The sequence below is a fragment of the Rissa tridactyla genome, chromosome 3, assembly GCF_028500815.1.
Source record: "Rissa tridactyla isolate bRisTri1 chromosome 3, bRisTri1.patW.cur.20221130, whole genome shotgun sequence".
Lineage (NCBI taxonomy): Eukaryota > Metazoa > Chordata > Aves > Charadriiformes > Laridae > Rissa > Rissa tridactyla.
The window spans coordinates 115,682,245-115,695,485 of record NC_071468.1 but is presented as its reverse complement, the minus strand read 5'-3'; the positions used below and the strand labels follow the sequence as shown (position 1 = coordinate 115,695,485).

General features: G+C 50.4%; 1 protein-coding gene across 1 annotated transcript; it reads left to right on the top strand.

The window, feature by feature from the left end:
* The first annotated feature begins 4,717 nt into the window (after positions 1–4,717).
* Positions 4,718–12,919, top strand: OSR1 (odd-skipped related transcription factor 1). Its single transcript, XM_054195626.1, has 3 exons — positions 4,718–5,070; positions 10,427–11,119; positions 11,687–12,919. The coding sequence occupies exons 2-3, from the start codon at positions 10,473–10,475 to the stop codon at positions 11,820–11,822; spliced, it is 783 nt and encodes a 260-aa protein (XP_054051601.1). The 5' UTR covers positions 4,718–5,070; positions 10,427–10,472; the 3' UTR covers positions 11,823–12,919.
* The last annotated feature ends 322 nt before the right edge of the window (positions 12,920–13,241 follow it).

The following is a 13,241-nucleotide window of genomic DNA, read 5'->3' as shown; positions in this document are numbered from 1 at the left end:
CGCCCTATTCCGTGCTCTGGATTTTCTTTTCCAGTCCGCAAAAGTTGTTGGCAGGGGTCTGGCTCTGCTGGGTGACCGTCCCGCGACGCGGAGGGGACGCGGGGCCGGGCTGGGCCGTAGCTCCCCGCGCAGGCAAAGGGGGGCTGCGCTTACGCGCCGGTGGATCGCTCGCCCCTGCGCAGTAGCCCGCTAGCCAAGGGCAGCAATGTATCAATGCGCTGGGTCACATCTCAGCACCGCTACTAAAAAGCCAGCAAACGATTTTCCCCCGTCGCTAACAAAATGGAGATGCTGCAAAGTTTGGCTCTGATTTTCAGGGAGCCCTAGAAGTAGTTGTTGTTTGTTTTTTTTCATTAAAAAAAAAAAAAAGCCAAAATTTGGCAGAACAACGTTATATCCATCCTTGTGCCGTTTTTTTTTTTTTCGGGGGGATGGGGGCGGGAGTTGCTATCAGAAGAGCGTTTACTCGCACCGCGGGAGCAGTTTCCACCCGCGTTGCTTGCCGCTATTCTTCCGTCTCTTGTCGTTAGCAGCTATTAAAATAATAAGGCTCCATGGGACCTGAGGGGCGAACCGGGGACCAAGGTGGGGGTGGGGGGGGGAGGTGCGGGACCAGTTTCGGAAAGGGGGTGCGGGAGCTCCTGCGCTGCCGCCGGCGCCCGGCTTCGCGTCCCGACACCCCCCGCGCTCCCCGTGCGCGCTGCAGTGCGCATCGGGCTCAGCCCCGACGGGCCCGTGGCCCTTCCTGGCCCTTTCTGGCTCTCCCGTTTCCATCTGAGTCCAGTTTATCCCGAGGAGGGGAGGGGGGGCCGTCAGAGCCCGCACACTCTGATCCTTCACGGCGGTCGACACCAAACCTGCAAGAAAAGGAAAAACTAGACAAAACGAAGCAAGGCAAAAATAAAATAATTTTTTTAAAAAATATATAGATAGCTCCCAGGTGTCACTGATAACCAAGGGGCCTGTCTCGGGGCGGGGGGGGACACCTTGCCCGTGGAGGCGGGAGGGCAACGAGGGGGGGACGCTGCAGTGCACTTGTGCCTGTTCTTTCCTGCGTCCCTGCCGCCGGGGCTGGCTCCCTCCCTCCCTCCTTCCCTCCCGGCGAAGCTCCGAGCGCGGAGAGCCTTTGGAAACGCCAGAGCCGGCAGCTCTGCCCTGCTCCCCCGCTCCCTTCCCCCGGGAGGTTTGGGAACTGCAGGGCTCGCCGACTGGAGGCGGCTTCGACCAGGCATCTCCCACCCACTGGCGCGTTGCGGGGGGCGAGATGTTTGCTGGACTCCGGGGCGGCGAAGCAGCCCTTGAAACCCGCCGAGCAAACAAACATCCCCACCCTGCCCCGCCGGACCCGCTGCTCCTCGCAGCCCTAGCGAGGCGCCAGCGGCTGATGCTGCGCAAGTGGCGCGGTTGTTTCTCCTCAATAAATGATTTTTCAAGGGACACGCGCCGTTCCCCGGTGGGGAGAAAGTCCCACGCAAGCAAAAGGGAGTTTTCTCCTGCACATGGCTGCGGGATGGGGCCGGGAATCGTTATTCTGCGAAGGTTGAGTGGGTCCCGAAGGTGAAGCCGGGTGCCCCAGCTGAGGGAGGGAAGAGGAACATCACCCTCCCTGCACCCCTTTCCCAGCAGCCGTGTAGGTGCATCCAGGGATGCCCGGCATTCACACGAGCTTAAACCAGAGGAGGAGCCATCCCCAGTACCTGCGCTGCGCAGGATTAGCCCTTGAAACCAGAAGTCGTTGGAGACGAGGTGACAAGCGCAGCGGGCTCCCTACGGGAGGGAAGGGGAAATGCCCTCAGATGCGCTCCTCGTGTGCCCAAGTCTGCTCCGCAGGTGGGGCACGAAGTAACCCCCACCCCCACACACACCCCCCCGGGACGGGTACCGGGAGCGGCACCGGGACGGGCGGCGGCGGGGCGAGGTGCCGGCCCCGGCGCTGCGGGCGCGGAGCAGGGAGGCAGACCCGGTGTGGCGGCCGGCTGGTGCTGTCCGGGATGCTGCTCTCCAAAAAAAGGGCGGGGGGTGACAGCCCAGGGGGGCCTTCACCTTGCAGATACGAGGGTCAGGATGGGGACGGGGATGGTTTTGGGAAGGGGATGCAGGTGGGAAATCGGGATGGGGGCTCCGGTCTCCCCGGTCAGCCCACAGATTTCTCTTGAAACGAATTGGGTTTCGCTGTCACGTCTAAATCCTACAAACGTGGCTGGCTTTGGGAGCAGATGCCTTCACTTTTTACGAGTCTCTTGAAGTTGTAACATTCCTAATCGACAGCAGATCTTCGCTGTGGAAAAGCGCAGCGTATTCCCTGCGTGTCAGTGCTAATAGTGGTTTTGTATCCCGTTCCCGGTATTAGGTTCCCCACCGTTACAAGTTGACATAATGCAAATTAGCAAGGGACATCATAAAAATCCATCCGAGAATAAAGGTTTTGGAACAGCATACCCTTCATAACTTAAACAGCAGATATTTAAACCAAATGCACTTAACAAGACAGTTAACCTGAAACTTCAGTTCAATCGCCAGTGGGTTGACAAGTCCAAATATTTTTATTTTTTAACAAATACGTAAATATCAGACTATACGTTACTCAGGCAGCTTTCAGCTGCAGCTCCCAGTAATACTCTGGGATGGAATAATATCCCAACGACCCGCTTTGATTATAAACCATTTTCGCGTGGGAATCTTTTTCTGTGTCTCCCTCCCCCCTAAACACCGAGATCTTTTACTGCCCCTTATTTCGATGTTTAAGTATTTATTTCGGAATGATGGTCTCTGTAACTGCAAGTGCAATTTTTTTTTTTGTTCCCTTAGAGGCAGCACGTGCAGGTATCATTGCTGCTGTTGTGTTTACCATCTCGACTAATCTGCTACTTCTCTAAAGAGAATTGCGATTTTTGTTTTATTAATGCACGCGCCCACCCCCAGCTCTACCAAGATTCTTCCCGTGGGAAAAGAGAAAAGTCCAGTTACAAGAGCACATCTCCGGTCTGTCCCTTGGTTTAGGGACACTCGGGGATCTTACGTTCGTGTCCTGACAACAGAACTTGAAAACTATTTTTGAAAATGCGAAGCTATTCGAAGGCATCAATTTACAGAATCGGGCACAGAATCACACTCTCGACATTTAGACCCCCGGAACAGCAACAAAAATGCTAGGCTTTGGATTTGGGATCTCTTTTTGGGGGGAGGGAGGAGGGGGAGAGAGTAATAAAGAAGAAAGAGGGAAAGAAAATAACAGCACGAAATGAGAGAGAACTGAAGAAGCCGGAATGAGGGAATGTCTTTCCTTCGTCTCTGCCTCATAAAAATGCCACTCGTTTACAAAAGGAGGGAACGAAAATCTCTTCGCCTGCCCAAAGCAGTGAGCAGTATTGGACCCCAGAATCTCTCCAGAAATAGGGATGTTTTGGGGATGAAATGGCAGTGCTAGGGCTTGCTTCGCCACGCTACTGTCGTGTATGAACGCTTATTCTGCAGGACGATAATGCAGTGTTTTCTTGTCGCTGTTTTGTTGGTTTTATTTATTTATTTGTTTGTTTGGGTTTTTTTTGTTTTTCCTTCGGAGATGGGCAAAAATCAGAGTAACAACGGCAGTGACATGAACAATAAAATAACACATGTGTGTCCCTGAGCACGGTACCATGTTATCCTGACGGATCTGTCTTCGCTAGCGTATTATATTACCCCGGTTCCTAGGGACAATGTAATACACCCAAGCAATTTTTCCCCCTTCACGGATCTAAAGGAGTGTGAACGGATGGATGAATAGAAAAACAAATAAGCAAGGAGATTATGGCCTCAGGATTAATTATAAAGCACGTTTAACCTTTTTCTTTCGAAGGTTGTTTTGCTTTGCCTGCTTCGCCCGGGTAGTCTGACTCCCCCCGGAGCTAAGGAGGGCTCTGCGGCTCCCGATCCGCGGGACACCCGCGGGACTTCGCACGCCGCGGAACCCCTCCCGGGGCTCGGGGAGAGACCGTCCCGGGCCGTGGGAGGAGGGACGGGAGGAAGGCAGCGACGTCAGGGGCGCTGAGACGGAAAGTGGGGTCCGAGAGGGATGCTGGGGGGCGGAGGGGGAGGAAGCGGCGCTAACCCGGGGTGGACCCCTCACAGGTAAGCGGCTCCTGGAATCCCCTCGCAGGGTCTTCTCAGAGAGGGAGAACAACTTGCGATCCCAAAATCCTCCCGGAGGGAGCAGATCCCTCCCTCCATCCTCCCCCCACTGTTTTTCTTTTTTTTTTTCTTTTTTTTTTCCTGCCTTTCTCCCGCTGCCTCCCTGGGCAGGTCCCGGTGAGTCCCGTCCCGCGGCTCGGCGCGGCCAGCCGGGTGCGGAGCGATGCGGAGCGGTGCGGAGAAGCGGGCCGGGCTCTCTCTCTCCCGGAGCGCGCTCCTCCTCCGCGGATCTCCACCGGGACTCCACACACGCCCCACGGGAGGCCGCTCCGCCGCCGGGACCCCGGGGAGATGCCCCGGGGGAGGCTGCGGGAGCCGGGCGGGGCGGTGGTGGCGGGGGACGAGATCACACGTTTGCGGGCTGCGAGCCCCGAGGCTGCTGCGCCTCCAGGAGAAGCGGGTTGAAAAGTTGGTTCTTCCCAGCCAGAAAACTTTCTCCCCGCGTGCGCATGCCCGGAGTCTGGTGGGAGGTTGAGGGGGGAGCTGGGAGGGAGGGGGGGTTGAAATAAGGAGGAGGCTGGAGGGAAGGGATCGGTTCAGTCTGAGCTCGGCTGCTCCCGGGCGCGTTTGCACTCCGGCAGAGGCAGACGGCGCCGGGAGCAGGAGGAAGAGGAGGAGGAGGAGGCGACAGAGCACCTCCGTCCCCATCAGCCAGAGCACCTGGACGCCTGGCCCCGCTGCTCGTTCGGATCTGCCTGTACCCGCTGGAGGAGCAGTGGGGTGGAGTGGGGAGAGAGCTGTGCCCCCCAGGGCAGAGACACTGACCTAGCCCAACCTGTTATTTTTTTTTTATTTTTTTTTTTTTTTTACTATTTTTTCCCCATTATTTTATTTTACCAACTCCAATTTAGCCCAGGATCTTTTAACTGCTGCCAGCGGTGGAGCACAGATCGGGATTAGGTAAATAAAAAGAATAACTCATTTTGTTTGGTTTTTGTTTTGCCAAGCCTCAGGGGTTGGGGATATCGATCCAAACACCTCCTTTTCTCTCCCTCTTTTCTTTCTTTACCCCCATCCCCTCCCACCATCCCCTGGATGGTGCAGAAGTGGGGAAATTGTGGCTCACGTGAGGAAGACTGCTCTCCTCGGGGCGGGCGGAGGGCTGGGGGAAGCCTTCACATGGGGCTCGGATATTTTGCTGCTATTTAAAGATTTGTCTTCCCCTTCCAAAGTTGTTTATCCCCCCTTGCGGAGGACCCGTGTCTTTAACCCGAGCTAAAAATGACACATACGATCTGCAAACCAGAAGCCTGAATGCCCTTTATGGACTTGAAGGTTCAGCTTTTCTCCACTATTATTTCCTTTTCTTTCATTTTCTTTCCCTTTCTCTTGTTTCTGTTCTCTCTTTCTGTTCTTTCCTTCTTTCTGTTCTACTCCATTTTTAGTGTTTTAGGGTCCGAGAAGCCGCCTCTGTTTCCTCCCAAGGCCATAACAGAAATTAATCTAGTGTTCATATTTGTCTGAATGGATCAAAACAAGTTCAGCGCAGGAAGAGACCGAGCTTCTCTCCAGGCCGAGCCTATAAAGTGTCAGTGCAAAGCCGAGGATTAGGATATAGTTGTTATAGTTGGCTTTTGGGAGGGAAACTGTAAAAATGGAGCATTTTGGAGCTTACAGTCGCGCTGCGGGAATTACCCGATCAAACGCGAGCAGGGCAGGAGGGTGAGAGCCGCGTCCCGGACAGGTGCATAGGAGGTCCAGTTTAGTAAATCCGAAGCCAACTGAGAAAAAGGGCCAAGCTTTAAATTAGCGCTGAGCCGGGGGATCCTGCGGCGGCAGCACCGCGCTGCTCCGCTCCGCGGCGGGAGCCCGGCTGCGGGACGGACGGGCCGGGGACGCGCTGCGGGGCCCCGCGGGGGTGTCACCCCAAAGGTTTTGCCACCGTGGCTGTGCGCGTTGTGGCCGTGGGAAGCAAGGAGGACAGAGGGAAGGAATCCTTCCTGCCGCCGGGAGAGAGGAAGGACGATTTATTCGTGCGCAGGGGAAGGCACCGGGCGTTTCTCTGGAGAGAGAGAGCGAGAATGAATCTTCTGCCGGGAGCCTTTTTACACCCGAGGGGATTAAAAAAAAGACAGCCAAAAAACAACAAAACAAAACCACACGCAAACCGCCCCCAAACCAACCTAAAAACTTCTGCAGGGAGAGGATTGAGGAGCCTGGTCCCTGCGGCCGCCCCGCCGGCACCCACCCGCGCCGCCTCCCGCCCGGCGAGCCCGCCCGTGGCCCTCCTCGCCACGGTCCCGCCGGGAGCCGGGCCCGGGCATATTTTTGTTGTTGTTGTTTCGGATAAATGCTACCCCGGGTAGTGTAGAGATCTCTGCTGCAGTTGGAACCCGGTTATTTATTATTATTATTACTATTATTGCGAGATTAAAATCCGCCGCGTTCGCAACGGTGGTCTGGAGGAACTTGTCAACACCGATTTCGTGATAAAACGTGAATGATGATTTTATAAGGATTGAGCGGAGATATCCAAGGCATATGCTGACTGAGTCCTTCCAGTCCTCATTAATGTTAGCAATTAACTCTTTCACGCTCAATTAGCCCCGAATAAACCTGCTTTAATAGATTCTGCACACTTCGTTAATACTTTGAATAAATCTGTGCTGAACAATGCACTTTATTCCTCAAGAGCACCACGCTCGAATAATGCGAAGCGAAAGGGCAATTTTATTCCCTTTCCAGTTAATTTTCCAAACACAGATAAATTGTAAGCTCTCTTTCCTCGCTTAAACTGATAGGAAGGGAAAATCTCTTCCCCTCAAAGGGGACAAAATAAGTAGCCGACCTGGTGGCAAAATGCTGCACACCGATGCGATACAGCCGAAAGGACAGGACTACCAAACTTTAAAAGATTCAGGCAAAACAGGGGGACTTTTTTTGACAGATGAATCTGATTGCTGCAGTTTGAGGCTATCCCAAGAATGCAGCATTTTATGCCCACTACTTTATCATGTTTGTAAAAATAAGCAACGTTCTCAGGGTAATTTACCTCCTTCATTCTCCCATGTGGAACTAATTAGCAAACCTCATTATTTATGAGTCAGGTATTTAATGTAACAAATATCCCTTTCAAAGGACACATCGGAAATTGATAATTCAAGGTAGAAAGGAAAAATACCGACTAGCCACAAGATTCCTTAAAAATCCATGTAATTTCCCCCCCTTGCTATGCTACCAGCAAAAAGCCGTCTGGGTTTTTCTTTTTCATTTTTTGGCGTGTAGGGGAGGTAGAATTTAATCTGGAAGGTTAAGATTACAATGGTTTCAAGACAATGGCAACTGGACAATAGCATTATCGTATCTTCAAACAGGACAAAGGGTAAGAAAGCTAGAGACAGATGTAGACTTTCAAGTTTATGATCCTATTTTGCAGGGTAAATTTATCTTGGCATGAGTGGGTTTTGTTTCAGTCAGAACACAAGAGGTTTGTTCTTAATTACTCACCGAGCTAGTTTGTGTTAAAAAAGAAAACCCCGCACAGTTTTATTGTGATGGGGGAATTCAAGCAGAGAACTCGCGGGGTCTTCTTCTTTAAAAAAATAAAAATAAAAAAGGAGCCCCGATAACGATCTGTTTACATGAAACAGAATTAAAGGTGGAGGTGACACCGAAATCAAAGAAACATTGATCTCTCTGCGGGCAAGCGGGAGAGCGGAGAGTTACTGTGCCGTGAAACACGTTCGCTTTGATGTCCCGAAAAGAGGGGACTTCTTTATGAAATAGTCTGCTCTTCAGCTATATTTTTGACTATCCCGGTCGCACGGAGCAAAAGTGTAGCTTACATTTCTGGAAAAGCGCCAATAAACTTGTAGTAACGTGAACATTCTACTCCCACCTCCCCTTTTCTTATTCTTTTTTTTTTTTCCCCTCTTTTTCTTTTCCCCCTGTTTTCTTTCTTTTCCTTTTAATTTTCTTTTTTTGAAAAATAGTAAAATTGCTCTAGCAAAAAACCGCAGGCGCAATAGATGCTGTTATGACCCGACTGTATTTCTCCTCGGTTTCTGCCCCCTTCTTCATCAGGGAAATCGAAAGAGAATTTTTTAAATGTTATCAAGCAAGAATTTACCCAAATTGGCATAGTAGATTTTTGCTTATATATTCCGTATTAAATGTTTTCTAAGGATACAAAGAAAGAAAGGGGGTTAAGCCCAGAAATTAACTCAGTTTGCAATAGCATGCTTCACGCTTCAGAGATCTAGGGCTACCTAGACAGGAAAATAGACACAGAGCCGTTGTGACAGACAGAAACAGACATTTCAGGTGCCCGGCCAAGAGTGTTTTCCACGTAATTTGCTCTTGGGGTCATCGATTGAGGCATTTCTGCTTCGAAGTGGACACGCCTAGCGTATAGGCAGCACTAACAAAATAAAAAGCATTTCCCCATTTGAACAGCAAAACAGTCCAGTTGACTCATTGTCCCTAAATAGTTAAAAAAAAAAAAAAAAAAAAAAAAAGGAGGGAAAAGGGAGGAGAACGCAATGTGTGCATTTTTCAATCAGCCACGATCCAAAATGTATCCAATTAAAAAAGGCAAAATGTCACAATCTCTTATTCTGGGTCATTGCGATGGAATTCCTCTTAGGTTTGGGTCTCTCTTCCTGCTGCTGATTTATGTAAAGTGGTGTGAAAGGTGGACCCGGCGTATAAAGCTGCTCAGAGTAAACTTCTCCCTCTCACACCCTCCCAGCCACATCTCCTCGGTCCAGGCAACAGCCCACATATAAATCAGATTTGTTTCCCTGGTCTTTAGACCTCTTCTGCCACCAGTTTCCACCCCTCCAACCCAGAGGGACAATTACTGCTCTGCAGCACTTTGCTGCCTGCTTTTCTCCAAAGGGCCTTCACTCTTCACGTGGGGATGAAGTGACCCTGCAGGCTGAGTTCTGCGAGGATCCTGCCAGGATCTTGTGGGGATCCTATGTGGATCCTGCAGGAACCCTGCAACAAACCTGTGGGGATCTCATGAGCACACTGTGTGGACTCTACGGGGATCCTATGGGGATCCTGATGGAGAACATCCCCACTGAGGGCAAATCCCAGAGCTGGCTGGGGGGAAAATGAGTATAAGATCTGGGCTGTGGGGTCAGGCGGAGGCTCCCTGGGCTGCAGGGATGTGACGCCTCCGAAAGCTGTGGGTGCTGTCTCGCACCCACAAAGAGGGGAAGCTGCGTCCCCACCATTAGCCCTCGGGAGGCATCGCCTGCCAAATGGTTGACAGCAGCCGGGGCTGAATTTGCAGGCAGGGCCAGATGCGCCTCGATGCTGCTGCCTGGTAGCATTTTCTCTTTCGCCTTGTGGGGTGGAACGGGTAGGGATCTGGCCCAGAGGAGAGGCTGGGGGCTTGGTGGGACCCTGAAACACAGAGCAAAGTGTTGGCATCCAGGCGGCCAGGGAAGGGCTGCAGCCCTGCGGCCCTGCAGCTGGTGGGCTGGGTGTCCCCATGGGAAGGGTCCCTCAAGCCCTCGCTTTTTTGCCTTTTGAAGGGTTCTAATTAAGCAATTGCCTAGATTAGGATGTGGGCTTGAAGCCAGGCACTTCCCCCTGGGGAGAACAAATGGCACTTCAGATTTGTCACCCAAACTCAGCATTTTCCCATTTCTTTTTTGCAGTACATAAGAGGGAAGGCTGTTGGCTGGTATTCCCCCCCCACAAAAAAAAATTGCGTATTTTCTTTTTTGAATGAGGGACGATGTGCAGTTCTGAGCACCCAACTGCCTCCACCACCCCAGAGGCAGAGGCTTGGCTGGGGCCAGACCGCAGGGAGCTGAGCGGCCCAGGGGCAGTGAGCTCTCTGCACCTTCTCCCCACGTCAACTCAATGGTCAGGGCTAAAGGCAGTTTTCATGGACAGACATAGCGAGCAGTATCCCACTATTTTCTAAAGGCTGAGGGTGCCCAGGAAGGGATTTTAAATTCCATGGGAGAAGCCTGAGCTTTGCGGGCCAAAATGGCATCTCTTTGCTGTCCCTGTACAGAGAATCATCGGAGGTCTACCTAGCACAGGGATGCTGTTGGGGGGTGTGTGAATGACTGTGGATGGGGTACAACTTTTGTGTGCAAGGGACGGGGAGATGGAGAGTCTAGAGGGATACGCTCGCAGCCAAGACCTGGTCAGGCCTCTCCAAATCCAAGGCAGCCTTCTCCTGTGGCTTTGGAGAAGGGTGTTAATGAGGGATGAGGTGAGAAATTCCCTCTACTTTTACCTTCATATAAATGCACCTCTCCCTCTTCCCCCCTCCATCTTTATTTTTCAGATCTTTTCCTCCCCTGTTCCCAAAATCCTCCTCCTGAGCGGCCACCATGGGAAGTAAGACACTGCCGGCCCCAGTGCCTATCCATCCTTCCCTCCAGCTCACCAACTACTCCTTCCTGCAAGCGTTCAACGGGCTGCCCGCCGTGCCCTCTGACCACCTCTCCAACCTCTATGGCTTCAGCGCCCTGCACGCCGTACACCTGCACCAGTGGACTTTGGGGTACCCGGCCATGCATCTGCCCCGTTCCTCTTTCTCCAAAGTGCCCAGCGTGTCAAGCCTGGTGGATGCACGGTTCCAGCTGCCGACCTTCCCGCTCTTCCCACATGTCATCCAGCCCAAGCAAGAGGCCGCCAATGTGACCCTCAAAGCCAAACCCCGCTTCGACTTTGCCAACTTAGCAGTGGCTGCCACACAAGAGGACCACTCTAAACTGGGACAGGCAGACAATCAGGGCTCACCCCCAGGGCTGGGGTCTTTGCTTGAGGTGACTAAACTCTCTCCAGAGAAGAAACCCACACGGGGAAGGTTACCATCCAAAACCAAGAAGGAGTTCGTGTGTAAATTCTGTGGCAGGCACTTCACCAAGTCCTACAACCTTTTGATCCATGAAAGAACCCATACCGATGAACGGCCCTACACTTGTGACATTTGCCACAAGGCCTTCAGAAGACAGGATCACCTCAGGGATCACAGGTAACGACGATTCTTCTCTTCCTGTCCTTTTTTCTGTGTGTATCTGTACTCTCTCGGTTAGCCACCTAGACTCAGGAAGGTGCTTGTACGAAAGGTCACGTTCCTGGCTGGCCGGCAGCTTTCCCTCTAGGTTTTCCTCTGCCGACTGCTGGTGGAAGAGCCCAGATAACTCATTTTGGAAGACAGACCTGTTGTTGTACTCCCTCACCCTGCAAAAATGACTTGCGCAGCCTCCTACTTAGCTTCCACAGACGTTTTCACCCTCCGTTTGCATCGTCTTATGTCCTCTGCCTTTGTGATCGTTCAGAAGTGTCATGAAGACACGTAGCCTGATGACCCCAAAGTTAGAGAGAAGCTCTTTATCTCTACGAAAGGCATCCTTGTAAGCCTCTGACACCCCCCTTTCTTCTTGCACACACACGTATGGATGATCGCCCGCGTGCCGCACGCTGGCACTCGCGGTTTCAGCAGTAGGTGTAAATAGCTCCAGTGTGTTCTCTGTCAGGTAGGTCAGTGCTGAATTCAGGCCGGTTATTTCTGACATCTCAATTGTTTTTCTCTCCCTAGATATATCCATTCTAAAGAAAAGCCTTTTAAGTGTCAAGAATGCGGGAAAGGATTTTGCCAGTCCAGAACGCTAGCTGTCCACAAGACACTGCACACGCAAGTAAAGGAACTGAAACCTGCCAAACTTAAGTGCTGAATCTCCAGCTTCTATGAACTTTTCCTCCCCTTCAGACTTTACACCAAAACCAGAAGCAGAAACAAAACTTTCAGGACGGGAGCACTGAACTTTGTGTTTTGTTTTTGTTTGTACTTTAAAAAGAGCAAAATCCGCCCCCCCAACTGCCCAAGCAACTGACTTCCTAAGTTGTGGGTGAAAAGATTATTTTGCATTTAAAATATACATGAATGATGCAGAGAGTGCTAGCTGACTTGTGTGGCTTTGATAAACTTTATGCCAAAAGGTGGTGCTCACGTGTTGGACAGGAATCTCTTGAAAACCAAACAACCCACAATTCCCCCCCCCACCGAATCCCAACAAAGAGCCCCAAAATTGTAGCTTCCAAAAGTATTACTTTTTTTTTTTTTAAAAAACCCCAACCTCTTATTTTATACTTTTTTTTTTTTGACTGTATAAAGCTTCTTATTTTTACACTTCAGGAAATACAGAGAGTTCCAGAAGACGATTAAGAACTGAAACGGTGGTTTCTCATCACAGCACCATTAGGACAAGGAGAAGGGCAACTTGCAAATCTCATTTGCTAGTTTGTTTTCTTAAAAGGAGAAGAAAATTAATATTTGGAAATGATCTAAATCTCTCAAGTGAGGAGTCCTATTGTGTGCTAGAAAATGCATCCAGATCTTAGACCTGCGGGTCCCCGGTGTGTGGGATAAATCAGTGTTCATGGGACATGGAGACCGATTTTTTTGGCCTTGTGGTCTAGTGCGCTGTGAGGAGGTTTGTAACTTGTGGACTTATTTAAAAAAACCCAGAGGGAAGAAAGATGGCAATATGTCAAACCGACGGTATGCACAACGTGGTTTTAGTGGTACTTTAAAGTCTTCGTGCGTCCTGATGAGAGAGAACAAATCTCAACCTGAGAGCGTATTTTTTTTAAATGCTGGCTTTCTGAACAGTGTATTCAAATTAAGAGACATTCCAATAAGTTTTGTTTATTAAAAAAAAAAAAGTTGTATGGCTGTTTGGCACTTTATGCTGATTATTGGTAATTGACATTTATCACTGGATTGTGTGTGTTTTTTAAGTATTAAAATAAATCGTTATTTTACAGGCAAGTCTGCATGGACTACACACGTGTTCATTTGGTTTCTGGTCTTTTCCCTAGCAAACCCTCTCTGTCAATATTCAGAAAGGGTCTTTTTTTTCTTTGTTTGTTTGTTTTTGTTTTGTTTTTTTTGAGCTTTTTTTGGTTGTTGCTGTGTTGTGTGTTTTTTTTTTTTTTTTTTTAACTTAACTTGGCATTTCCTCACTGCTCGTTTCTACCAGCCTTGGAAAGTCTGGATCTTTCCCTTATGCATAAGTTTTCCCCTTCCTCTCTTCCTTTTTATCCTTTTTATTTTTCTGTCCTTTTTATTTTTTTCCCTTTTTTTTTTTTTT

Excerpts from the sequence above, each read along its gene's own strand:
- OSR1 (XM_054195626.1), top strand. The coding sequence starts at position 10,473 with ATGGGAAGTAAGACACTGCCGGCCCCAGTGCCTATCCATCCTTCCCTC. Across the intron at positions 11,120-11,686 it reads GATCACCTCAGGGATCACAG|ATATATCCATTCTAAAGAAA; the intron begins GTAACGACGATT and ends TTCTCTCCCTAG.